Consider the following 26,391-nt stretch of genomic DNA (forward strand, 5'->3'; position numbering starts at 1 on the left):
TGAGGTTTGCGAAAAAGCATTAATATGCTTCACAGACTGCTAAATACTCTGTAGACCAAAGTTGACACAAAAGTTGAATTGTTTAGGGGAGTACACAATGTCATGTTTGGAGGAGAACTGGAGAACCACACCTTCACCAAAACCTTATCTCTTCTTTTGAGTATGGTGGCGGGAGCATCATAATATGCAGCTACCTTGCTGCCTCAGGCCCTTGTCAGTTTGCTAAAATCAGTGGAACATTGAACTCAGAAGTTTATTGAGATATTTTACAGAAAAAGTAGTCTGTCACACAGTTGAAGAACACAAGAGAATGGGTGCTGAAATGGGACAACAATGTTTCTTACAACATATATATAATATCTTGGTCAAAGTAATGGCGTAGACAGCACAGTTTCAATGAGCTACATACAGATGGTCCCCATACAAGGCACACCCTTCGACGCGGCAATGACACGTCATCTATCACGTCACTTACCGGGCCTAGCTGCAGTGTACCCAAACAACCGCCAGGTGGCACTTGGGAGCGCTCGCTATACGCTTTACCACGTGGTAGCGCATGTTCACGTTTGTATTGAGAGACCCACAAGGACCCAAGAACCCATAATCCAGAAGGACTTAGAAAAAAAATTATATATATGATATCTCTCTCTCTCTCTCTCTCTCTCTCTTGTTCATATCATCTGACCAGGACGCATCATACCAGCGTTATTTTATTAAGCAAGATAACCATAGCACAGAGTGGTGAAGAAGCGCAAATGTGTAGGCAACATTTATTACCATATGGAATATTTTGGACGACGCTGACGGCATATTAATATGCTCATATTCACCAGCGCGCACCGATTCAGCAGATAACAACATGCCTAATTAAATTGTGTGATCCTATAAGTAGGCTGTTATTTATTTTCGAATAGATGAGCATCTTTCGGAGCTCACGACTGTCACCTATAAGTTTGATGCAACAGTGGGTAGCCTATTTGCCATTAAGGAATTGTGTTTGAGCCTGGGTGAGCGCAAAATCATGGCACATTCCTTCAACTGTGGATGCATGTCTCCCGCCAGCTTCATAAGAACAATGTCTCACTGTAGGCTACGGTGATATGCGCTGGGAAATATATGCGATGTCATCTCATAATCATGGAGTTCCGTGCATGCGATTTCATCTGGGTCCGTCAAAAATGCCTGCACCCTGCGCGCCGGGAAGTGTGTTTTTTCAAACAAGAAAACTGGTTCATCATATGCATGGCTTAAACTGACTTTAATGTTTGCCAAAGTGCTATAGTTTTCCTCTCGTAATAGCACCTGGTGTGACCACAGTTAGATGACCTCGCGCGCGTAAACCCATTAAAATATAGCCTAGCCTTCAGTGGCTATTCAGAGCAATATGAACCAATCAGGTCGGCGTTGCTATTAAGCAATATACTTCCCTGATGTCTACTTAACTAAAATAAGCTGCATTTGTCTAATATTTGGAGACATCGCCTTGCTCTTTCTGCGGGGAAGCGCCTCTCGCTCTCTCTCTCCCTCTCTCGCCCACACACACACGCGCGCGACGTAACTCTTTGCTCTCTTCGCAAGACTTTAATGCCAATTGACTCGTCTTTTTGGATACCAGCCAAACTCGCAAACTAGATAGCCAATAGTTTCGATTGTGCTGTTTGGAGAGGAGGCATTTAAACTGTGCCAGTTTAGGCAGCATTTAAGCATAGGCTACAGACGTTTCAACTGCCACGTTGTGCGATGGGTGGAGACAAGTTTGGAATCACTATAAGTTAGAGATTTTTTTAAGAACATAGGCTGGTAAGATGTAGGCCTAAATGAGACGCATTGCTTGAAAAAGATGATAGATAGGCCTATGCCTATAATAGAGGCATCTTAAATACTTTAAAGTAATAGGCGGATGGCGGGCGGATTCGGTTTTGAAAATTGGAGAAAAAAACGTTAGGGCGGGCGGATGAGAGATTCTGAAAAGCGGTTGCGGATGGAATAATAAAGTATATCACGAAAGTGAATACACCCCTCACAGTTTTTGCAGATTTTTGAGTTTATCTTTTCATAGGAAAGCATTACAGAAATTTCACTTTGACACAATGATTAGTGACCTTTTAACAACTTATTTAACCGCTTAAATTTCTTGTTCACTCAGAAAAAAACTAAATACAGCCATTAATGTTTGAACATGTACTCACAAAAGTGAGTACACCCCAGATTAAAATCCGGTAGAGAAGGGGCTGTGTTGGCTCGAATCGTCTCGAAATGAAACGAAATGAAAAGGGATGAAAAGGGAGGTCATCAGTGTGCGTTTCAACCTTTCTTTGCATTGAACTTTTACATTTTGAGTCTGCATCTGGCTTAAATAGATTGGTGTGAGATTTGAATACAATCCTATGGAGAATATCATGATCTGCTTCAGTAGTCACAGTGCATGTTGACATGCATGTTTCTTTTAGGTGTATTTCAGATTGCCAATGTTGACAGCGTTCATGCATCCCCAAACCATGTCAGTCCCACTACCCTGCTAGGCTATTGAGAGGATACACTTTTTTTGTAAAACTCAGTCACTTGTTTACCACCACACATGCTTGACACCATCTAAAGCAAATTTGTTTATCTTGGTCTCAAGAGAGATGAACAGACCAAGGATATGGATCACTGGAACCATGTCGTGTGATCTGAAGAGACCAAGATGAACAAAAAATGTAACTGCTGTAGTGCAGAAATAATTAACAGTCATCACTTATAAGTTAGGGGGCGGAATTGAGACGGTGAATGCAGGACAGAATAATAAAAGCAAAACACCGTCGACTGGCGGTCTTGTTTAGGGCTCATGCTTGTGTTATTATCAAATGCCCAATGTTACGTGCAACGTGCAATCGGCTGACTCGTTCCACTTTTAGCCTACTAAAACTGAGGGAGGGATCAACGTACAGTACCATGAGCTACACTGAAGCAGATTACTCTGCTTTGCAAAAGCAGTGCTATACTCCGAATGACCACAGGGTGTAATGACCACGGTAAGCTTTCCGCGGTGAGGTAATGACGTGAGCAGATTGAAGTGACAACATCTGTAGTTGCAATACCTACTCTAGCCACACTGTGCCACCATCTTACACAGTGCACCTTTACGTTGTCATTGGAAGCCAATTGCTTAACATGACTGAGTCAATTAAGTAAGGGATAACGGCCAACGTGGTGACTGGTTCCACAAAATTAATGGAGAGGCATGGGCTTGGAGCTCCAGCGATGTGCGCAGCACGGAGATGCAGTTGCCTCACCAAGACATTAACTTCATGGAACCAGCCGACATTGAAGGCAGTTATCCTGCTTATCTGCTGTTAGGGGAGGTATTTTTTTCATTTATTACTGTCTGCAAAGCTGTAGGAACCATGGCAACGGTACCAAAATCTAGTGAGCAAGATAGACGCTTTGCTACATGCCATTGGCATTCCAAATGAACATTCTATGCGCGACTAAGGTACACGTGTCCTATAGACTAAAAGTTTATAAGTCACTATGGCTTAGGCCCTAAACATATTGTAAATATGAACGAAGAGAAGACACCGGAGCAGCTCAGCTGGGATGCTTTTCTTTTTAATTAAAGTGCCCAACATGTGCCATCTTCATCAGAGTCCATGAGTACTGAAGAGAGAGGAACCCAGTTATCTGGTATCCCCTGATTTGACAGGTGCAGGCCTATGCGGTGTGGCAATAGGCGATTGGTCCTTCTCATCAGTTACTCACTTAAGTCCACACCCAGGGAAAACTATTTACAAAGAAAAAAACATTACACAAGTGAAAAGTCCATATAAATACAGAATAAGAAAATACAAGAAAAAATGGTAACACTTCATTTTAGGGATACATCTATTAGCACTAATACATACAATATTAATGCCTGTGTAAGTAACTTGTAAGGCATGTACAATGCAAAATCAGACAGTTGTTAGACATTTATTCGCAAATGTCTTGTTCATGCACAATATGGGATTTATTACCAATACAACCTTAGTAAGGTCCTAGTAGACTTAGATTTATATTTATGAGTAAGCAGTAAGGGGCAGAATACAATGTGTATAAGCTCCTGGTACACTGTGTGAACAAACCCTGAACAGTGTGAAAACAGATGTGGAATAAGGGTCCCTATTCTAAAGTGAGGCATTGCTCAGCCCACATGGCTTAGGGCCCCCACACTACCTAGGGCCCCCACTCTACCCAGCCCCCCTTGGGAAGCAAAGTGTAAGAGCTTATCCAACCCTGCATCAGTCAAGTTAGAATTCTAACTTGACTGATGCAGGGTTGGATAAGCTCTTACACTCTTAAGCATTAGTTATTTCACTCAGTACAGGAAAGGGCAACAGGAAGCATTATATAGCATGGATTGGACGTAAACTTCTCAATGATGGTGGGTTGGTGAGATGTAATTTTTTCATACACCAATTATTTAATGGTAAAAACCCTACAATAAATGCAGAATATAACGATGAGCAATAGTTTGGAAGCGAAACGAAGCTATTCCTTTGTGATAAATAAGTTAATGTTTGAGAAACTCAGCTCCAAGAAGTGCAGTGCATGATGGGTATGCCCTTTGTCAGAAATGCAATGCATGGCCAATGCAGCAATGATAATATTTATGTTGTTACGTACATGGCAAATTGTTTGGATAACAACTAAATTGCACGAGTGGGGGGAGGACCTAAGGACGTAGACTCAGAGCCGGGTAGGTTGTCTGTAGGCCTAGATTGCGTACCCATCATGCACTGCACTTTTTGGAGCTAATGTTCTCAAACATTATATTAACTTAATTAGCAAAAAATAATATTTTAATTTCGTTTCAAACTATTATTCTAATGTTCTGCATTTATTTTGGGGTTTTTACAATTAAAACTCAGTGGTACATGAAAAAAATTACATCTCACCAACCCACCGTCATTGACAAGTATACGTTCAATCCTTGCTATATAATGGCTCCTGTTACCTCTTTTGCATTGATAAGAGCAAGAGATTGACAGATGTCTCCACTGATTAAGAAATAGATATTTTATATACCCTTACACTTTGCTGATCAGGGGGGCTAGGTAGTGCGGGCATGGGTGGTGTGGGGGCCCTAGGTAATGAGGGGGACCTTGGTAGTGCAGGGGCCCTAAGCCACCTGGGCTTAGCAATGCATCACTTTAGAATAGGGACCCTTATTCCACCTCTGTTTTCACACTGTTTAGGGTTTGTTCACACAGTGTGTCGGGAGCTTATACACGTTGTATTCTGCAACTTACTTCTTACTAATAAATAGAATTATAGGCTTACTGGCCCTTACTAAGGTCATATCAGTAATAAATCCCTAATTGGGCATGAACAAGACATTTGTGAATACATGCTTAACAACTGTCTGATTTTGCTTAGTACATGCCTTACACATTACTTGCACAGGCATTAATATTGTATGTGTTAGTGCTAATAGATGTATCCCTAAAATAAAGTGTTACCGAAAAAATATATGTACATGGAATGCCATTTTAGAAGGCTAGGTGGATACTTATTAGTCATAGAGGCCTCTGTAAAAAAGGTATAAATGATCCGAACTTCATATTGTGATAAACTTGCTCAAACTTTACAAAACGCAGGATAGACTCAGCTCCTCATTGAGGCCAGAGGGTTCAAGCGTATTTAATGTAAAAATCCAAAGCGCCTCTCTGCGCAAAAGTTTCTTAATGACGTCACCACCTCTAGGTGGAGAAACAACCCGTTCAATGCCCCAGAACTTAAGCGAGGCCGGTGATCCATGCTTGGCTTCCATGTAAGGTCTTGCCATAGCATATGTGGTGTTATTTGTGCGTATAGCAGTTTTATGCTCAGCTATCCTCAATTTGGTGTTTGGTCTTTTTCTTGATTGTTGCCTTGGACATGTATCCACCGTTCACCTGGGCACTGTTCTATGTCTGGCCAACTGTTGGGAGATGGGTTTTTGTTCACCAGATACAGAATATTGTCTGTCATCCACAGCAGTGTTTCCCAAACTAGGGTACGTGTACCCCTAGGAGTACGCCACGTCATTGCAAGGGGTACGGGAGAAGATTTGGAATTTAAAAGAAAAAATTGCAGGAAAAAAAAATCAAATGGCAAAGAAGTAACATGGCAATCAGTCCCAGCACGTTATTATACATGTACACAGTTGTAGGTGAAGAAAAAAATCTAATAAATGCGAATGTAGGAAACGCCATGTTCTCATTGCGCAGCTGCTCGCATGGTCATAGGAGGGAAAAATGTAGGCCTAGTCTGGCATAGGCTACCCAACAGGCCTACATCTTAAAAATTAGCTATCCTACATAAATATATAATGAACACTTCATAACAGTCATCTACATTACGCCAAGTATACACTCGCCTCCAAAAGAGTTGTCGCCTACCCATCTGTTTGGAATAACAGCTAATAACCTGACTTTCAATTAATCACTTAGCTTCAGAAGTCACTCATATGAAAGCTACAACCCTCTCGAATGAAAATGAATGTACAAAAATACATTTCATGCACCAAAGAAAGATTGACCCTTTAATGACCACAAACAGGGCAGATTTTCACAAGACAAAAGTTTTGTCGCCTATCGAACATAATGTGAAAATGAGCAGATAAGTCACTTCAAAACATGTCAAATACGCAGATCGGGTGTCATACTTAATCACTGAATCACTCTCACCTCTCCAGAAAATCAACTTTGGCCTTAGGTGTATGTTTAGGGTCATTGTAATCATGGAAAGCAACACAATGAAAATCAATGGAGTTCAATGAGAGATGGTGACATATTTGCTATTCGTAGAGCAATACATGTTTAACTTCATGATGTAATCAATGATAAAAGCCCTCACACACCAGCAGCATGCATGCAGCTCCAAATAAGAGCTGTATCCCTCCCATGTTTGACTTTAGGCACCATGTATTTATTCCAAATTCTTCACCTTTAACACCAAAGAAGTCTCTCCCACTGTCCTGTCTCAAAAAAAGCCAGCCAAGAGTATGTCAGGCCTAATTCTGACAAAAATGAAGGCTAATGGGACTCATACTCTGAAGTCAAGATCCCAAGATCAACCATTTTAGAACTGATAGCATCAAAACTATATGGTGTTGGAGATAAAGAATATGAAAAAAGAGAAATGGTGCATAACGTGAAACATGGTACAGATACAGCTCTTATGAGGAGCTGCATGCATGCTGCAGGTGTTTGAGGGCTTTTATCATTGATTACATCATGAAGTTAAACATGTATTGCTCTACGAATAGCGAATATGTCACCATCTGTCATTGAACTCCATTGATTTTCATTGTGTTGCTTTCCATGATTACAATGACCTTAAACATACACCTAAGTCCAAAGTTGATTTTCTGGAGAGGTGAGAGTGATTCAGTGATTAAGTATGACACCCAATCTGCGTATTTGAAGTGTTTTGAAGTGACTTATCTGTTCATTTTCACATTATGTTCGATAGGCGACAAAACTTTTGTCTTGTGAAAATCTGCCCTGTCTGTGTTCAATAAAGGGTCAATCTTTCGTTGGTGCATGAAATTTATTTTTGTACATACATTTTCATTCGGGAGGGTTGTAGCTTTCATATGAGTGACTTCTGAAGCCAAGTGATTGGTTATTCCAAACAGATGGATAGGCGACAACTCTTTTGGAGGCGAGTGTAGGGCTCCTACATCAAGACGTTTTTTTTCTAAAGCCCTGCTTGCTGGCATGTACGGACCACATTGTTGTTTGACTTGTGCGCGTAAGCTACAGAAGGCAACGTTTTCCCTCCGAATTGAAATGCTGAAATCGGTCGCAGATCTTATTTGAAAATGTATTGGCTGTCATTTTATGGACGTTTGTGCACATTTTCATTGATGGCTCGGTTACGTGGTGGTCTAAAAATAGACGCCTTTAAATTCTAAAGGTCATCTGATATTCACGGAGAAAATAGTGCCAAAGCTTAACCTAATTCGGCAACCATCATTCACAACGATACCACAACACTTAATGACTGAGACCAAAAATTGTCTTGTCCACACCAAAGGAGTCATTTCCATCCTTCATTGTGAATGCTGCGTGCGTGCCTGGCCGCAAATTGGGCTATGGCTGGATAGGAGCACTATGGCTTTGTGACCGTGTCGTCAAATCACTTTCGTTTAACCTGGCGCGGTCAAATGGGCAAGGAACACGGAACATGAATACAAGCAGAGCAACCGTGTTGGAAAGCTGTAGCCTAAATTGGAAAACTACTCTCTCCCTCTCCCTCTCCCTCTCTCCCTCTCCCTCTCCCTCTCTCTCTCTCCCTCTCTCTCTCTCTCTCTCTCTCTCTCTCTCTCTCTCTCTCTGCCTGTGTGGACGGTATTGATTGACAGCTGAGACCTCCAAGTTCAAGTTCAAGTCAAGTTCAAGTTTATTTAGCCATATCAACAGTATAAAAATACAGTTGTTAGGAATGTTACTTGGTGTGCTCACACAACAACACAACAAAAGACACTAAACTGGGGGGGTATGAAAGAAAAACAGGGGGGTAAGTTACAAAAATAAATAAAACGGCATAATAAAATGGCATACAAAACATTGGAGACGTAGAAAAGTGCAATGGAATATTTAAAGTGCATGGTATGTACAGATCAGTAGTAGCATTGTGCAAAGTAACAAGGAGGTAGGAAGGCCAGGTAGTGGAGTAGCTGTAAAGTGCTAGTGCGTATTTAAGTGACGGATGGCTTGTGGGTAGGTACTGTCCCTAGAGCGTGTGGTGTTGCTTGGGATACTGCGGTACCTTTTCCCTGAAGGGAAGAGTGTGAATAGGTGGTGTGCTCCGTTCTATAGGCGACGTGGTGCTTTGTAAATAACAAGCTTGTCGTCTTATATTCACAAGAGCACCAAAAATGATATAATTTCTGAGCATTATTCTGCAAGTACCCTTCACAACAATGCTACAGCACTCAATAACGGAGTGTCTTGAGGAAATCTGTGAAGTCCATCTTCGTTACAATTGTGCATGCTGATCATCAGCCGTCAATATTGCTGACGGTGCAGGAGAACGAAAAAAAAACCTATGCCTACTTTCGAAAGCGTATTCCTCCCTCTGCTTTTATTTGTGTTGCTTTTGACAAGCCTGAAAACTAACAGAGCAGACGACTCACATTAACCTGGATTTCAGTCACAAGAGCTCCTGTCACACACCCTCTTAAACAGATGCAGAGCTCTACAGTTGTTGTTTTTTTTTTTTTTTGGGGGGGGGGGTGGGATTCGGGTACGCGGATGGACATGAAGTGCTCCAAGGGGTACGTCATGTGAAAAAGTTTGGGAAGCACTGATCCACAGCATTTGTTTTCATGCCTGCCAGGTAATTTGGTGTTGCTCTGGTATTTATTTTTTCCAACATTCTGAACGCTTGAATTAATTATATCCAATGTTTCAACATCTCTCAAATGGGTTTGTTTTGATTTTTTCCAACCTTATGATGGCTTGCATCACTGATGGTGACAGGTGGACTTTGGATCTCATGGACATTCCGTAAAAATATATGGAAATGCAAATGGAACACTTCAAATGAACTCTAAGTCCTTGCATTGGCATCTTGGTGGTGGTGTAGTAAGGGAATAACACACATCTGACTGGAGAATAGCTGAGCAGCCTACTGTCCAATTACTTTTGATCCCTTGAAATGTGGGCAACACACACAAAAAACGTTGCTATTTCATTCCTGTTAATGTGATTTCGATGTTAACACCCTCACATTAACGCGAAGTGTCTACAGTTAATGCACAGCTTTTTTGGGGGGTTTTTTTTTTCAAATCCATTGTGGTGGGGTATAGGGTGGAAAGGGATGATAATTGTGTTGCTGTCCAAATATTTCTGGCCCTAACTGTAGTTAATTATCTTCTTCCTGTATCACAATATAGTTTATTTTTCTTCTCTTTTCTTTTTCTCTACTCTGAGCACATTGAATGGCAATTATGTATGAGAATGTGCTATTTAAGTATTTTTGATTGATTCACTGGTTCCACTGAATTATTGGTCCTCCCATCAGCCAATCAGAAAAGAGAATTCCGTTGCAAAGGCAAATAATCTTTCCTCTTCATTTTAAGGCTGTCAGGTCATTTCAGCCATGAAAAGCCCTTTTATTAAGACCCAGAGATGGACTGCAAGTCCTTAACTGACTTGACAACTTTACCTTATATTGTTTTAATCATTCTATTATGTGCACCAACCACTTCAGAGGTTTTTTTTCTTTCTTTTTTTTCTTTCAGGAGGGCCGGTTACTCCCAGAGTTCTCTACGGAAGAGCCTCCACTCATCTTCGAGTGCAATCATGCCTGCTCTTGTTGGAGGACTTGCAAGAATCGCGTGGTGCAGAACGGACTACGGTAACGTTTACTTAAAGAGGCCTCACAGTAGGTCTGTACGATTATGGAAGAAATTATGAATCATGATTAATTGGGTGAAAATTGAAATCACGATTATTACCGTCAATCATGATTATGAAACAACTGAATTTTGTGCAGAATTTTATTTAAAATCACAAAATGAAACATAACCAAGAATGGATATAAGGTATGAACAAAATAAAACTGAAAGGCAATGGCATGTCTATGTATCTATCTAGCTTACCTTCTTTCTGTCTTTCTTTCTTTCTTTCTTTCTTTCTTTCCTTCCTATTCCTCAGGATGCGTTTGCAGCTCTTCAAGACGCGCCTGATGGGGTGGGGTGTGAGGACTATGCAGGATATTCCACAGGGCACATTCGTATGCGAGTGAGTAACCTGTGTGTTCGCCACTCACATGCACACTTTATTTATGTTTTATGCCACGGTTGTATTTTAGTCGCATCCCTCATCTGCCTGTAACAATACAGTTGTTTCATTTTTTTATTGTGATTTTAACTTATTGTGTGATTTATTTTTGTACAAACCCCAACTCCGGTGAAGTTGGGACATTTGGTACACTGTGAATAAAATCAGAATACTGCCATTTTCAAAACATTCAATCCATTCATTAGATGGAGAATAGTGCAAAGACAACATATTAAGTGTTAAAACTGAGAAAAAATATTGTTTTGGGGGACATATGTACTCATTTCTAATTTGATAACTGCAACACGTCTCAAAGAAGCTGTGACAGAAATCACTGAAATGTAATTAACATCCAAATAAGATAAAACAACAAAGAAGAACATTTCAAAATTAATTGTACTGATGAACAATATAAGTGTCCTGGTGTAAGACCATCACAGAGAGGCTAAGTCACTCAGAATTAAAGATGCAGAGGGAATAATTACCATAGTTATTACATACATTTCTTAATTCCCTTTGATTTACCATGATTGAGTGTATATAAGACATATTTTTGTCATTAAAATCATTTTATAGGTTCATGACAAAATATATTGGATGTAGTCTCACTCTAGCACTCCAAGAATTACAGCTATTGAAAATTGGCCATGTTAAGACCATGTGTGCAAATGATGGAGGGGTTTAACATTCTCCTACGCACCCAAGCTCACTTAGACTAGAAGACATGGGAAACTGTCCTTTGCTTACAGAAGTCAGCAGAAGTTGCAGAAGTCAATTCTTTTTGAAAATAATAGTCTTGCACATCCTGGGCTACAGTGAAAAAGGACCATCCAACTTGTGTTAGTGCTAACTTCTAGTCAGCCTCCATGATGGCATGGGGGTGCAGTAGTGCATTGGTTAAGTTGTTCTCACTCATCTGTAGAGTTAAATACAGTGCTGAGTGATATAAAAGTGTTTTAAACAGCATGAAAAGGCACTCATGCATTATATGTTGAAGGGAGATCTTCAATTACTTCCACATAGTAAGGACAAATTGCGTTCTCTGCTATGTTTTAACAGTTTAACTCCATCATAAGGACCAGCAGGTGATAAAATGGCGGGCTTTTGATCAAGACCTGTCACACTTTAAGCACTACAGAAAGGAAAACATCGCAAAACATGGCCAGGAATACACCCACCATTTAAGCTGGTGAAATCATGTCCAAGATAGGAATTAACACTGCTTTTTATATAAAATCATCTCATCGGTTAATGTAGTGTTGTCTTTTGTTTTGTTTTTAGTCTTCCTCGACATTTGCTGCCTTTTATTGTCAACATCCCAACTCTTTTGAGACGTGTTGTTTTTACATATTCATGAATATCCCTCAAAACAATAATTTTAATCAGTTTTGATGGCTGATATGTTTTCTTTGTGCCGTTCTCCATCTAATGAAAGAATCAGATGTTTTGAAAATGGCAGTATTTTGTTATTATTCACAATTTACCTTGTGTCCCAACTTCTATGGAGTTGGGGTTTGTACTCTCATTTATTTCTTTGTTCTTGTTTTCTCAGGGGTGTTCTCATGTTTTTATTTTTTGTGAAGCACATTGGGCTGCCTGTTTGTATCAAATGCACTGTGCAAATAAATTTGACTTGTTGGCATACTTGTCCAATTTTCACCATGCTCTTTAACCTGCACAGGTATGTTGGGGAAATAATCTCCGACGCAGAGGCCAATGTGAGGGAAAATGACTGTTACTTGTTCAGCCTGGACAACAAGGTATTGACCTATGACCAGACCACTTATCATTTAAGCCCTTGTCATAACATGAATTACATTAAATTAAATGACACTTAGCTGTCGCTTTTATCCACAGCAACTTATTTACAAGTTATTACACTCGTAATGCTTGCTATACGGCTGGATGAATAGATTACCAAGCCTCAGAGAAAATATATCATGGGGAAGTATCTAACCATGAAGTGTGTATGTGGGTGTGTGTGTGTGTGTATGTGTTGCCTAATAGTTTCATTTTGCCAAACTTTAAAGTAAATGTTTTGTAGTTAGTGTGTGAACATGGGTGACCTTTTTGCCTTACAGGTGGGAGAGGTGTACTGTATAGATGCTCGTTTCTATGGCAACATCAGCCGGTTCTTTAATCACCTGTGCGAGCCGAACCTGTTCCCCTGCCGCGTGTTCACCTCACACCAGGACTTGCGCTTTCCCCGCGTCGCCTTCTTTGCCAGTAGGAGCATCAGTGCCGGAGAGGAGCTGGGGTATGTACGTGAAAGGAAATGGCGTCTCTCTCTCTTTCTCTCTCTCTCTCTCTCTCTCTCTCTCTCTCTCTCTCTCTCTCTCTCTCTCTCTCTCTCTCTCTCTCTTTCTCTCTCTCTCTCTCTCCGGGGTATGTGAGAGGATTGCAGCAAAACTATCCAAAAGAACAGCAGAATGGCAGTTACACTGTATTTTACTGTCTGTGTTCTATTTATAAGGTACCGTGTGTACAAAGTATGTAACATCTATCTGCTTTCACAATGGAATTTTCTTTTCTGATTGGTTGATGGGGTCACCACTAATTCTGTTGAACTGGTCAAGCGTCCAACTTGGATGCACATAGCATCTTCATTTGGAATGCCGATGGTATCTAAGGGATAACGTTGTAGGAATCATGCACATGATCTACGGAATATTAAGTAATCTAGTGTTGTCACGATACCAATATTTTGCTACCGGTACCAGTATCAACATGTATTTCGGTACTTTTAGGTACTAAAAAAATAAAAAAATAAAAATTGAATTGCAACGTTTCTATGTCCTGTAATGCAATATTTTTCCAGCTCCCGGTACAAATCATGCCAATCTCAATATAACACTGTCATAATAGTCTACTCTGCACTGAAACAGCAGCATTTTTTAAATAATCCCATCCAAGTCATTTTGATAAAATGACACATTTTGGATTTGGATATTTGGATAACACACATCACATCATAGTAAGTAGTTATTTTTAATTCAAATGTGATGTGGACTGTTAGTGAATGTGCAGTGAATTATTTCTCGCACATTTGCTTATTTTCACTTCTGGTAGATTTTAACCAAAACCACTACTCCATATTACAGCCACTACTTGCTGTTCCCCAGCACTTCAGGGGTTAATAAGAAACTTGCGCTGATCCAATCAGAAGCGCCTCTCTCTCTCTCACTCACTCACTCCCACACACGCAGCAGCAAAGCCTGTAGCAACCCAATGTAAGTAGGCTGCCGGATGTGAGTGCCCGGATATCCGCCCGAGTATTTACGTCTATTTTACCTCAGCTACTCGATTTCGGTCGTGTATTTACGACAGTTTAACCTCAGCTACTTGATTTCGGTCCGATTTGAGTCTGACTGAGGATGGAAGGGACATAGGTGCCGTGCGTAAAGAGCCCACAGCACATCGCCGTTTCGGCGACACCAGAGAGTTCCTTGATCTCCCAATCAAAAGAATAGGCCCGGTGACCAATAACATCAAAATAATAATAAAAAAATAATAAAATGAAATTATAACTTAAAACCGAATTGATTTGGGTGTGAAAATTAAACTGTCTCAACCGGGCACCCAAAGGGAATCCATCAAAAGATAGCGTCGTTACTCTCTCGTCGGCATTATTTTGTTTTTATTATCCAGGAGGACTGAGCTGAAAACTGCAGCAGTCACCTTGCACAGTTCTAGCTGCTCTGAAGCACGTGCGTGTCTAAGCAAATCATCCTGCCCATTCGCAATGTTAAATAAAAACTTTGCACAAGACTATAGCCTAAACTAGATGCACTGTCACAGACTGGAATAGTCTGTTTCGGAAGGCATTAAAGTCACGAGTTTACCCAGTCTAAATGTAGCTAGCACTCGGGAAGTTTCTGAGTTTTACTCCTTACATTAGTGAAACATAACATCAGGATATCCTACAAGTTAAAAGAATATCTGGGCATAGCCTTCTCTCTGAGTTAGAAAACAGCAGCTGTGCCGCAAATTGTGTAGTTATTATTTGGTGGTGCAAAAACAACACGCGAAACCATGCCGCATATTGTGCCATTATTATTGGTGATGCCGAAACAAAGCCAGATTGGTGACTAGAGCCTGCCTAGTAGGCTACATTTAGACATAGCCTACTCATTTGATTGTGTCATGTACATTTAAAAGTGTCAGTGCAGAATTAAACAGGGCGCTGCATATTGGAGCCATTCTCCCTCCGTGTCTAGATACAGTCAGAGGCGCGCGCGCACGCTCTTATTTCTGTATTATATGAAAATATCCTAAAACGGTCACAACATCAGAGGACCTTCGTGGTGGAGGATACTTGCGGCGGGGCCGAGACCGAGTTGTTACGGGACACTCTTAATATTATTGAAGGGACAGACCATGCTCGATACTTTACCCGGTCTAAATGTAGCACTCGAAAAGTTATGCCGCATATTGTGCAGATTATTTGGTGATGCCAACAACACGTGAAACTAGGCACATTGGAGACTAGAGCCTATAATTTAGACATAGCCTATTCATTTGATTGTGCTACGTAAACTTAAAAGTGTCAGTACAGAATCAAACGGGACGCTGAAATATTGGAGCCAGTAACTTCGTGTCCGGTGGATATTGTGCAGATGTGTGTGCGCGCGCACAACTAATTTCTCTCCCATCTCTTTGCTCATCAAGCCTCCGATCTCCAAAAAGACACGGGCACTCAGGATAACTGTTTACACGAGCTGTTTAAATAATGTGATGCACGTTCTTCATGACATGGCATGGTTTGGCCACCCTAAATTCAACATGACTGCATTCGCACATATCGTTTAAACATCCATGATGGAATTGTCACTCTTAATGTGCAAGTATTGGATATGAAAAAAATATCCTAAAACGGGCACAACACCAGAGGACTCGTGGTGGTGTGGTGGATATTTGCGGCGGGGGCCGAGGCCGAGTTGTTACGGTAGGCTACAATCATATTATAGAAGGGACAGTCAGGCGACACAGCGCGACTCACATAGGGTAGCTGTGGTACCGCAAAGCATTCCTGATGGTGGAAATGAATGCAAATGCATGCAAATACTCGGGCGGATATCCGGGCACTCACATCCGGCAGCCTACTTACATTGGGTTGCTACAAAGCCACCTCTCATCTCTGTGTCTCCCTCCGTGTGATTGTGTCGTAACCTAGCATGTTTAGCTAACTTAATAGGCAATTTTACAGGATGGATTCACAAAGCATTCAAAAATTATGTCACACATACAGCACTATTCCAACTGTAAGTTAAAGTTACAAATAAAAGTGCTAAGCAATCGCTAACGCTAACCGCTATTCATTTTGGAGTGTTTATAAGCAGCAGCTGTTGCCGTTTGCCACATTGTTGCATACCGGTACCGTTTTAAATGCCTTAGTACTGCGGTACTTTTTTTATACTGGTATACCGTGCCACCCTAATCACACCTTCGCATTTGAAACAAAGATTCTATTCTTGTTTGTTTAAGTCTGCTTGTTTAAGTTACACGCGTCCGATAGAGAAGCATCAAACTTGTTTGCTAGATTCAAATGCAGTTTCATGGTTCCTACAACTTTACAGACAGTAATAGGTTTTTTTTTTAAAAATCCTTACCTTAATGGCAGACAAGCGGGATGACGGCCTTCGAGGTCTACTAGTTGCGCAAAGTTCAAAGTGGTTGACTGAAGGTTGAAGGTTGATGACTAATAGGTACTTAAACTTGGCTGTGCATAGGAGTTTAAGATCTTTGGCACTCAGTATATGTATACCACTGAAAAATTATCTGAAGAATCTAAACAGAATCTCAGCAGAGAGGCAGTCGCCATGTCATGCACTGCGTTATGGGGAGAGAATAGCTGTCACTTTTTCATTAATATTGTGTTTTGTGGTACCCAACCAAATCAGATACAATGAATAATCGTTTGAATGTGTACTACTAACAAGAATATGGTGAAAATTCTTAAATCTTAAATCTTAACCTGCACTAGCCTGGTTCTCACCGCCGTTGGATGTGTAGTTCCGGAGCCCCCTGGTGGAGTGGAGCTACACACACTACCGTCTGGTAGCGCTGTCTTTAACATGCTCTTCTCGAGTAGACAATAAAAGGAGGATTTATTGCTTAAATATCAACGGCAGCTCGCATTGATGAGTCACAGGACAGATTATAGACTACATTGAGTCTTTAGAGATTAACAGAAGACGTTTTTTTGAGGTATTTGTTGGTGGTGAGTTGCAATAATGCACCATTTATTTTCTGACTTGAGAAGAGCATGTTAATGGCAGCGCTACCAGATGATAGTTTGTGTACACACATGCACCGTCGGTGAGAACCAGGCAAAACCTGCACAACCACCTTTAATGTATAATTGGCGCAGGCAAGGCCTCTCAATATGTACTTAAATTGTACCTCAGGGTTAGGGTTGGAATTACACTAAACCTTAAACTAGGCAATAGTTTGATCACTGGTTTATAATTTGTTAGTAGTCTTAACTATTTATTTGGGACAAATATAATCAGTCCAACATTTTGAAAGTCAAAAGTAACTTCATGTTATCTTTCTCCTGCAGCTTTGACTATGGGGATCACTTCTGGGACGTGAAGGGCAAAGACTTCAGTTGCCAGTGTGGGGCCGCTAAGTGCAAGTACTCTGCCGCGGCCCTGGCCCGGAAGCAGGCCGACAGTGGGCCAGATCAGCAGCCAGACACCAGTTCCTCTTCCATCACCCCCTCGTAGCCCCTCCCAACACCACCAGCCACCCCCCTCCTGATCTACTGTACACATGCACAGTAGACACAAAGGTAGAACATTAGACTAGAGGTGACACAGCGACTCGCGACAGCACTGGAGCAAGTGCAAGTGCAAGTGCAGCCTCCCATCTTCTGTAGGTAGGTCAGTGCTCTTCTGTCGATGCAAATCAATGCCGAGCACCAATCACCTCTTTCAAAAAATGGCCTGAAACTTTGTGAATATGAAGTGACGCATTAATCAAGGACCAGATTTAAAATGTCAGGCTAAAAATTTACTTAAATCAGTCGACAAAATGCATTTTTAATCAGTTCAAGCAACAAACAGCAAACTCCTTGTACACTAGCAAAACGTTTTGTCTGCTATCCATGTGTTTGGAATAACAGCTAATAAACTGACTTTCACTTGGCTTCAGAAGTTGCTCATATGAGAGCTACAACACTCCCAAAAGTTTTATGTACAAAAATACATTTCCTGCACCAAAGGAAGATTAACCATTTAATGAACACAGGAAGGGCAGATTTTCACAAGACTAAGGTTTTGTCGCCTATGGAAAATAATGTGAAAATGAGCAGAAAAGTCGCTTCAAAACACATCAGATACACAGATCAGGTGTCATACTTAATCATTTAATCACTGAATCACTCTCACCCTCTTCAGAAAATCAACTTTGGCCTTAAGTGCATGTTTAGGGTCATTATATACTCATAGAAAATAACACAATAAAGGTCAATGGGTAATGGTAACATATTCGCTGTTCGTAGAGCAATACATTTATATATTCATGATTTAATCAATGATAAAAGCCCTCAAACACCAGCATGCAGCCTCACATACGAGCTGTATCTCTACCATGATTCAGGTTAGGCACCATGATTTTTTTTTTCTTTTTATTCTTCATCTCCAACACCATACAGTCTTGATGCTATCAGTTCTAAAATGATTGATCTTGTGATCATGACTTCGGAGTATGAGTCCCATTAGCCTTCATTTTTGTCAGAATTAGGACTGGCAAATTCTTGGCAGGCTTTTTTGGTGGTTGACACTCACATATGCCATTCCTTGCCATGTTGCCATGTGCTGCATTTTGTGTCATGGGAAACAATCACCCCAGTTTATATTTCTACTTCTTTAGATAACTGTGGTAAACTTTAATAACAAAAATCCACTTTCATCTACAACAGTCTTGTTTTCAAGCCTTGTCACATGGGTACAAGATTGGCCAGCCCAGTCACCAGACATGAACATCATTGATTATGTCTGGCATAGGATGAAAGAGGAAGCATGGAAGATAAAATCAAAACATCTGGATTCTGAACTCCGGGAGGCATGCAAGGCTGTTTTTTTGCAAGTTCAAATGACTTCATCAACAAATTGTATGAGTCTTTGCTGAAACACATGGCTACAGCATATTCAAGCTAAAAGAAGTCATACATTATATTAATTTGGATCTTCCAGCACCAGTGCTTCATTTTCTGATGTTATGCAAAATATTGGTTTGTTTTGAAGTGGTTTATCACATTATTTTCTGGAGGTGACAACACTTTTGTCTTGCCAAAACCTGCCCTTTCCATGTTCATTAAAAGATAAATCTGTCTTCAGTGCAACAAATTTATTTTTGTGCATAAAACCTTATTTTAGAGGGTTGTAGCTGTCATATGAGTGCATTCTGAAGCCAAGTGAATATTTGGAAGGCAGGCTATTAGCTGTTGTTCCAAACAAATGGATAGGCGACAAACTTTTTGCAATGGCTGTATAGTGTGTTGATGGAAATGTTCACATTATTAAGCCATTTTCTGACAGAGGTGAGCCCCCTTCTCCATTAATTTACATTGCTCAGGTCGACCTATAAATAATGGATGCCAGGATTGCTGTGAAAATGGGCCCAGGGTCAACTATAGTCTAACATTCTACCTCTGTGCAACACACACACACTCACACACCATCACTGCCCAACCACATTACCACATTACAGCACAACCACCCTTACACCATACAGAGTGCACAGTACGTTTTACCGTGTTAATTCTTTGCTAAGGGTTAAATTCAACAATCTCCTGGTTAGTCAGAATTAACGCTGCAAATGTTATTGTGTTACCTGGCTCTCTCGCCTAATTCTTCCACACCAGCATGGAGGAATGGAAACACAGACAGTCAAACACCCTTACAAACTCCCAATACCCTCCATCCCTCCGTCGGACCTAATCATGTCAGTCACGCCAGTCGTGACTCTTGACTGAGATAGTATATTAAAAAAGGAAATATTTGGGACAGGAATATGTGTTTAGCGGCTGTGTTTTAAAGACAGGTGGAATGGAATGGACAGTGCTTGGGGGGAAATAATAATGGTATGTAAAAAGCTGTCTCCTTTTATTCTGTTTTTGTTTTGGTTTTTTTAATCTGTAAGTGCTCTTTTTTATGAATATTATCGCTGAACCATAGTTTCTCTGCCACCATTTTTGGACTGAACACTTCTGGGAAAATAGAGTTGAATGCTGCTGGATCTGTGAATAAAATATTCAAATTTACATTCGAGAGCGACTGCATGCTTCCTGCCCACAAAGCCGTCTGTTACCGTAGCATCACTGTCAATCACCAGACAATTGTTGCTCAACTCATTTAACCACTCATTGTTTTCTCAAGTCGTCCACAGCCAAGATTTTCAAACTGTTGCTATGGGTACGAGAGTCATAGGAACCATTTGATTTGTTTGCAGTTTGTCGTATCTTACAGTTGTTGCATTGCACTACAGCAGTCAAATTGATCCGATTTCATGGATTTGTTTTATCCAACCAAGTATCGTTTTGAGTAGCTAAAGCTTGTGCGGGTTTGCTTTTCTTGAGATGAATTGCTCTGGACAAACTAATTTGAAAGTTTCTTGTTGGAAGTGGTCGCATGTATGTCTTCAGAGGAATTTGGCGTTTTGAACAGCCTCTCTACTTTTTATGATTCCATTATGTATTTTTGGGGCTGTGGGATATGAATTCATTTCTAACAGTCTGTGATGAGGTGGCATGTTTCCTCAAGACAAAATGTTCCCTCAACTAAGTTAAAGTGAACATTTCTTTTTGCTAAAGAAACAAAGATGGTTTTTAGGGGACACAAACACACCTACACCCACACAGAAAATGGTGCTGATTTTTTTTTTTTTTTTGCTCTGTTTATTTTGTAATGCTTGCAAGAACCGGATGCGAGTTGTAAATTAATATGAAGGCAATTTTTTGTTGGTTTGTTTTGTTTTCCTTTTTTACTTTTTAATTTGCCTAACTGTATTAGACATAGTTGCCAGTATGACGTCCGTTTCATGATTTCATGTGGCTGGTTAATCTATAATGTCTTTTAAATGTGCTTAGTGTAGTATTGTCCCTTGTGCGAATTCTCAAACAAAATAAATAAAAAAAATAAACAGAAAAGTGTATTCTTTGTTACATAATTCATATTGGGGAAATTTACGTCAATGGTTCTAGCTTTCTTTCTCGAATAAATGTAATACCAATAAAATTATTAAAAAATTTGCAGTAACATAATTGACAATGTTTCGTTCTTAGGCCATCAGGTAAAACTGTGTCGTGAAAATGAATAGATACTTATATGTTCAGCTTTAACTGGATCATTGCTGTCATGTGAAATGCATTGAAGTCGGTAAGTTGTTTTCTCATATTTCTTTGATGTGGATTCTGAAAGTAATGCATGAAATGGACTATTTTCACCTTTTGTTGTATTCTACACCAATAGGTGGCATACTGAGGACACAAGGGTGGAATCATGAATATAATAAAGTAATTAATAAAAAGTTTTACAGCTAAAAAATGTCTATTACTGAAAATTCAAAAAGGCGGACATGGAGAAGATCCGCCTTGTATGAAAAGTAATTTTCCCAGTGATAATGCCAGATATTTCAGAGGCCCAGTCATATTCCTGTGACACACTACATTTTATGTTCAAGCCATAGCTTTTAGTGATGATACATATTTGAAATGGTTCCGCAGGCCAAATAACATGACCCAGTCAGCGAGATTTTAGCCTGGTTCTCACCAGACCTTTGTGTGTGTGTACGTTTGACATCCCTGCTTTAGGTTACCCTTTTTAAAGACAAGTAGAGGGTTAACATCATTTGTGCCTACTAGCATCCAACTTTTAAATAAGTTAAGTTCAGGCAGGTTAACTTAAATATAGCCTAATTGTACCGGTATATTGGATTTTTATTTGTTTTCTATTGTTTTATTTCAGTCTACTTTGTATGCTTTGTTTGTATTTTAGTCTAGTTTAGTCTTGTCTTTGTATAATGTTGTAATTGTCTTTATGTCCAAGGGTTTATCGTATATTTCCCTTCGGGGCAATAAAGGTGTACACACACACACACACACACACACACACACACACACACACACACACACACACACACACACACACACACAGTCTGTGACAGGTGCTAACCCATCGTCGCTCGCAGATCTTAAATATTACCTCTGTTTCCTGTGTGTTCTTTCAGGTCAATTTGATAAGGTAATACAGTGAAATTGTTAAGGTGATATAGTAATGTTATTCACATGCTGAAAATGAATGGCCATGTTCAAAATCCATACATTTGCACTAGCTAGAGCAATTTGCAATGGAGGAATGGGCCAAAATCTCTCAAGGAACCTGCGGGGTCAACGGACAAACTGCAGACTTTATTGTCAGCTGAGGCACAGAAAGAGAAATGGCCACCAGGGGGCTAATCATTTCTCCCCTTTTTTGTTAGGCCCCTACATGTCCATAATGGTAGGCCTAATTATTGTTGAAATAATCAAGAGTGATGCCTTATTACAGGAGGGTGGTTAATAATTGTGTATTTACTGACCAGGCCGGTAGGTCTAATTGCCAAAACGGCTAAACATATCATGATAACAGGGATCCTAATACGATGCACGTAGAGGCGCAATACAGTATACTGTACTCTGTGATGTGGTACTCAATTCTCTGAATTGTTTGGCTTTTATAAGGATACGAACAATGCACTGCTTCAGCTGATAGAGGCTGGTGGAACAGACTCAACACTTGTGCCCAGAGCCGGCTTTACCATGTAGGCAGACAAGGCAACTGCCAAGGGCCCCATCAAAACTTCCCACTGTGGCCCCCTATGGTTAACCGCACCTTGGAAAAAAAAGATCCCCATGTCTATATTTTTCTTATAGGGCCCCCAAATGGGTAGAACCGTCACTGCTTGAGCCTCAAAGTCAGTCTTTCAAGAGGAAAGCACGGCACTGTAAAGATGGCAGTGCAGGAAATGGCTGATTACATATCAGCTGGGCTGTTTTCTGTATAAACGGCATGATGATTGTTCCCTTCCTGGTTATGCCCACAGAGGGAAGTCCTCAGAAATGCATTTGCAAGACTGCTTTAAAAAGTGGATATGATTGCCATCTTAGCCAGCGTGACAGGAAACTTTGTTTTTCCGCATTCCACAGGAGAAATTCACCAGCCTAATTGAGCCTCTCTGTCCAGTTAGGTTGTTGGTGTTGATATAGTCGGTAGCCTACCAAATCACAAGGGCAGTTGGACATAGAGCGACAGACCTGTCAGTCCACCACAAATCAGACTTGGTCACAAACAAACTGAGAAACGGGACATTATGGCGATGAGGAACTCTGAGCACTACTCCCGCTGGGCCGAGAGGAGATCTACTGTGGTTTATGGTAGGATTTGTTGATTTTATTTATTTTATTTAAGCCTTGTCTTTAAGCAGGAAAGGTCCCATTGAGCCACAATGGCTCTTCTTCTAGGACAGGGGTAGGGAATCTGTTTTGAGGGCTGTTTACGGCCCTTAGGGGCATCTTATTCGGACTCCAATATAATTTTAATGTTATGCAGTTTCACATGAAATATGACATGTTTTGTTAAGAAATCTTAGAAATTAGATTTGCAATATGAAGGTGGGGTCTGTTAGGTGACCACCTTCAATACAGGCCCAAAGTTCAGGGGGAAATCCTTTTTTTGTTCATAGTACAGCCCTTAGAGGACTTGATGTGGCCCTCAAATGAAAGCGGTTCCCCACCCTGGTTCTGGAGTCCCGGCCAGGCATGGCAGGCAGTGACTTAAAAATAAAGAAAAATAATACAAAAACAGGAGTAGGCCTACACAACTAAAGAGACATCGGAGACAAAATACATACTACAAACTACATATCACAGAAAAACGGTGAAGAAGCCTAACTAAACATGCAAAGTACACTAAATACAATTGTGTAGCTCTAGTCTTGCCACCTTGCTTGGGTCTATGTAACAGGCCAACTGACAGAGTGGGGCGTGGAACGTTAGTAAACCTCCCTCCCCAAGCCTCAATACAGTGTGGTAGCGTTGGGCTATCGGATCAGCCCTTTAGCTCAGGCGCTTGTACTGTGCCTCCCATTCCCGAACCGGTGTAGTTGACAAGGTGGCAGGTTTGTGGCCCCAGGGGGGACGAACTGCGCAGGAATACCTTCGTCACACTTACGTTTGAAAACCATTGTTTTGTCTCAGATGGCGCACTTGTGCACTTCAGGCACTATGTTTGAATGCATAACTAGGCTAATACGCCACACACACTAAAACATATGACATGTAGGCTTACAAGTGCGCCATCTGAGACATGGCACACATGTATTTTTCACCTTTAGGCTTTAGGCATTTGGTGGTAGTGAGGAGAACTATTTTAGATACGCAATTTTCTTGGATAAATCATAAATATGAGTTTAGTGGTAATCGTGGAATTCAAATTAACCACTGATCGCATGCCAGTGCAAACATGTTGACCTCACCACCACTTAAAAAAACCTAAGACTTTACCTAAGAAAACTATTCTTGTCTTTATAGCTGTAAGATCGGCCACATTTGGGGCTTGGCGGATGCTGACATTGGGCGCAGAATACAGCTCTTGGGCCCGGACCGACACCTCAAACAGATGCACGCGCGCAGCCAGACACAAGCCCGACGTGGACGATGACAACCTCAACAACTCAGATGTTGGACCCGTCAAACAAACATTCTACGATTCAGTCTGTGAACTCAAGAGCTTGTTTGACGACAAAAATGTTCCAAGTATCATCCATGCCCACAAGACGTTTACTGAGGACGTTATTAGCGCACCCTGGTGTCCGAGGTCAGTGGCCATTCCCCTACTGTGCTTGCATTCTGTAATGTTGTTTTATATAGGCCTAGGCTAATTCCATATAATTTGCTTAATGTAGGCCTTATAAAAGTGTAATAAACCTTTTCCGAGACTTACCCTGAATTTCCCCAGTTGGCAGCCTTCCACACATAGCTAGAATGTCACAATTAAGCCTACCGGTTGTTTGTTACAACAACAAACTGAGTTCTCTGGCGTTTTTTCTGACTGTAGCCTAGTGACCTTCCCAACAGTCATGGGCTAGAGCTATAGGGCCAGGGTTGTTTGCCTTATTGAAGAGCACCCAGCCACGAATGTGTTGTTGTTGTGTGAAAGGCCTAAAGACCTGAAACCCTCTGAGCCCAACACCAAGGGTGCGTCCCAATATGCGACCTTGCGTCCTCCACTTGTGCTTGTGGCATGTTTTGCTGCACGTTTTGCCCCGCCTCCGTGAAGAAAGCAATTCAGTTTCCCCGCGGTCAGCCCAGCCAAACAATTTTAGGGGGACTATTCTTCATTCACCATCCAGTTTGCAAATGAGAAAACAACTTTATAATTGAGCTTTTGCGAAATTTTAAAATATCATGCTGTTGTCAGTGATGTCATCACAACGTATTACTTCCTGGTACGAGGCAAGGTTGCATATTGGAACACACCCCATATCCCTACAGGACATGTCTGCTCAAAGGAAGGGAAATAGCAAGTTGATTGTACACATATGAATTAGTTGTTTCACACTCAATACATTTAAAGTCATGGGTAGTCATGACAGCCATGGGTAATCGGTTAGGGTGTCAGACTTGTATCCCAAAGGTTGCCGTTTTGACTACCGACCTGCCAGGTTGGTCGAGGGAGTAATTAACCAGTGCTCTACCCTATCCTCCTCCATGACTGAGGTACGCTGAGCATGGTACCGTCCCGCCGCACTGCTCCCTTGGGGTGCCATTGGGGGCTGCCCACTTGCACGGGTGAAGCATGAATGCAATTTTGTTGTGGGCAGTGTGCAGTGAACACTTGTGGGCTGTGGAGTGCTGTGTCACAATGACAATGGGAGTTGGTGTTTCCCAGTTCGGCTTTCACTTCACTTTCACTAAAGATAGTTTTCATCAGATAGAGTCAGTAATAGGCTATGCATGATTTGTTAAACTGACCAAAACACGTGACAGCAGGAAGCAGGCTCGAAAAGAGCTTTCACGAGACAAAGCGTATTGCACTTCAGAGGCAATTCCACCTGTTTTCAGATAGTAGCCAGAGCTCAGACGGTGAAGCTTAGAAATTTTACTGGTGCTTTTTGCAATCTTGATACTTTAAATGTACATTGGTTTATTCGCACATCAGTTTATTATAATAGGACATATACAGCTTTGGCAAAAATTGGGAGACCACTTCGAAATTTTCAGTTTTTCTGAGTTTGCTGTGGATAGGTATTAGGGCTGCACGATTATGGAAAAAATCATAATCACGATTATTTGGGTAAAAAATCATAATCACGATTATTAATCACGATTATTTTCTTTGTAATTAGTTTTTTTTTGGTAAAAATTATAACAAAATGAAATATAACCAAGACTGAATTATATACGGGATGAGCAAAATAAAATAAATTGTAATAATTATGTAAAAGGCAATAGTGTGAAACTTAGGTGAACAGATTTCTGGCCAGAAACACCAGTCTGTCAGTATGTTCTGGCTTCAAGGACGCTCTTGAAGGTAGGTCACTTTTGCCACGA

General features: G+C 40.9%; 2 protein-coding genes across 4 annotated transcripts in view; both read left to right on the forward strand.

Moving 5' to 3' along the window:
• Positions 1 to 20,071, forward strand: part of ehmt1b (euchromatic histone-lysine N-methyltransferase 1b) — a 117,677-nt gene extending 97,606 nt beyond the window's left edge. For both annotated transcript variants that reach the window (XM_063211052.1, XM_063211053.1), the window contains exons 23-27: positions 10,256 to 10,371; positions 10,671 to 10,757; positions 12,478 to 12,556; positions 12,878 to 13,053; positions 17,359 to 20,071. In XM_063211052.1, coding sequence (XP_063067122.1) covers positions 10,256 to 10,371; positions 10,671 to 10,757; positions 12,478 to 12,556; positions 12,878 to 13,053; positions 17,359 to 17,524 — 624 coding nt within the window. In that variant the 3' untranslated portion in view covers positions 17,525 to 20,071. The remainder of the gene's footprint in view (positions 1 to 10,255; positions 10,372 to 10,670; positions 10,758 to 12,477; positions 12,557 to 12,877; positions 13,054 to 17,358) is intronic.
• A 2,970-nt stretch (positions 20,072 to 23,041) lies between these two features.
• The window catches only part of cacna1bb (calcium channel, voltage-dependent, N type, alpha 1B subunit, b), a 400,044-nt gene continuing 396,694 nt past the window's right edge, over positions 23,042 to 26,391 (forward strand). For both annotated transcript variants that reach the window (XM_063211051.1, XM_063211050.1), the window contains exons 1-2: positions 23,042 to 23,214; positions 24,370 to 24,655. In XM_063211051.1, the coding sequence (XP_063067121.1) occupies positions 23,151 to 23,214; positions 24,370 to 24,655 (350 nt within the window). In that variant the 5' untranslated portion in view covers positions 23,042 to 23,150. The remainder of the gene's footprint in view (positions 23,215 to 24,369; positions 24,656 to 26,391) is intronic.

Source organism: Engraulis encrasicolus, chromosome 11 (assembly GCF_034702125.1).
Source record: "Engraulis encrasicolus isolate BLACKSEA-1 chromosome 11, IST_EnEncr_1.0, whole genome shotgun sequence".
Lineage (NCBI taxonomy): Eukaryota > Metazoa > Chordata > Actinopteri > Clupeiformes > Engraulidae > Engraulis > Engraulis encrasicolus.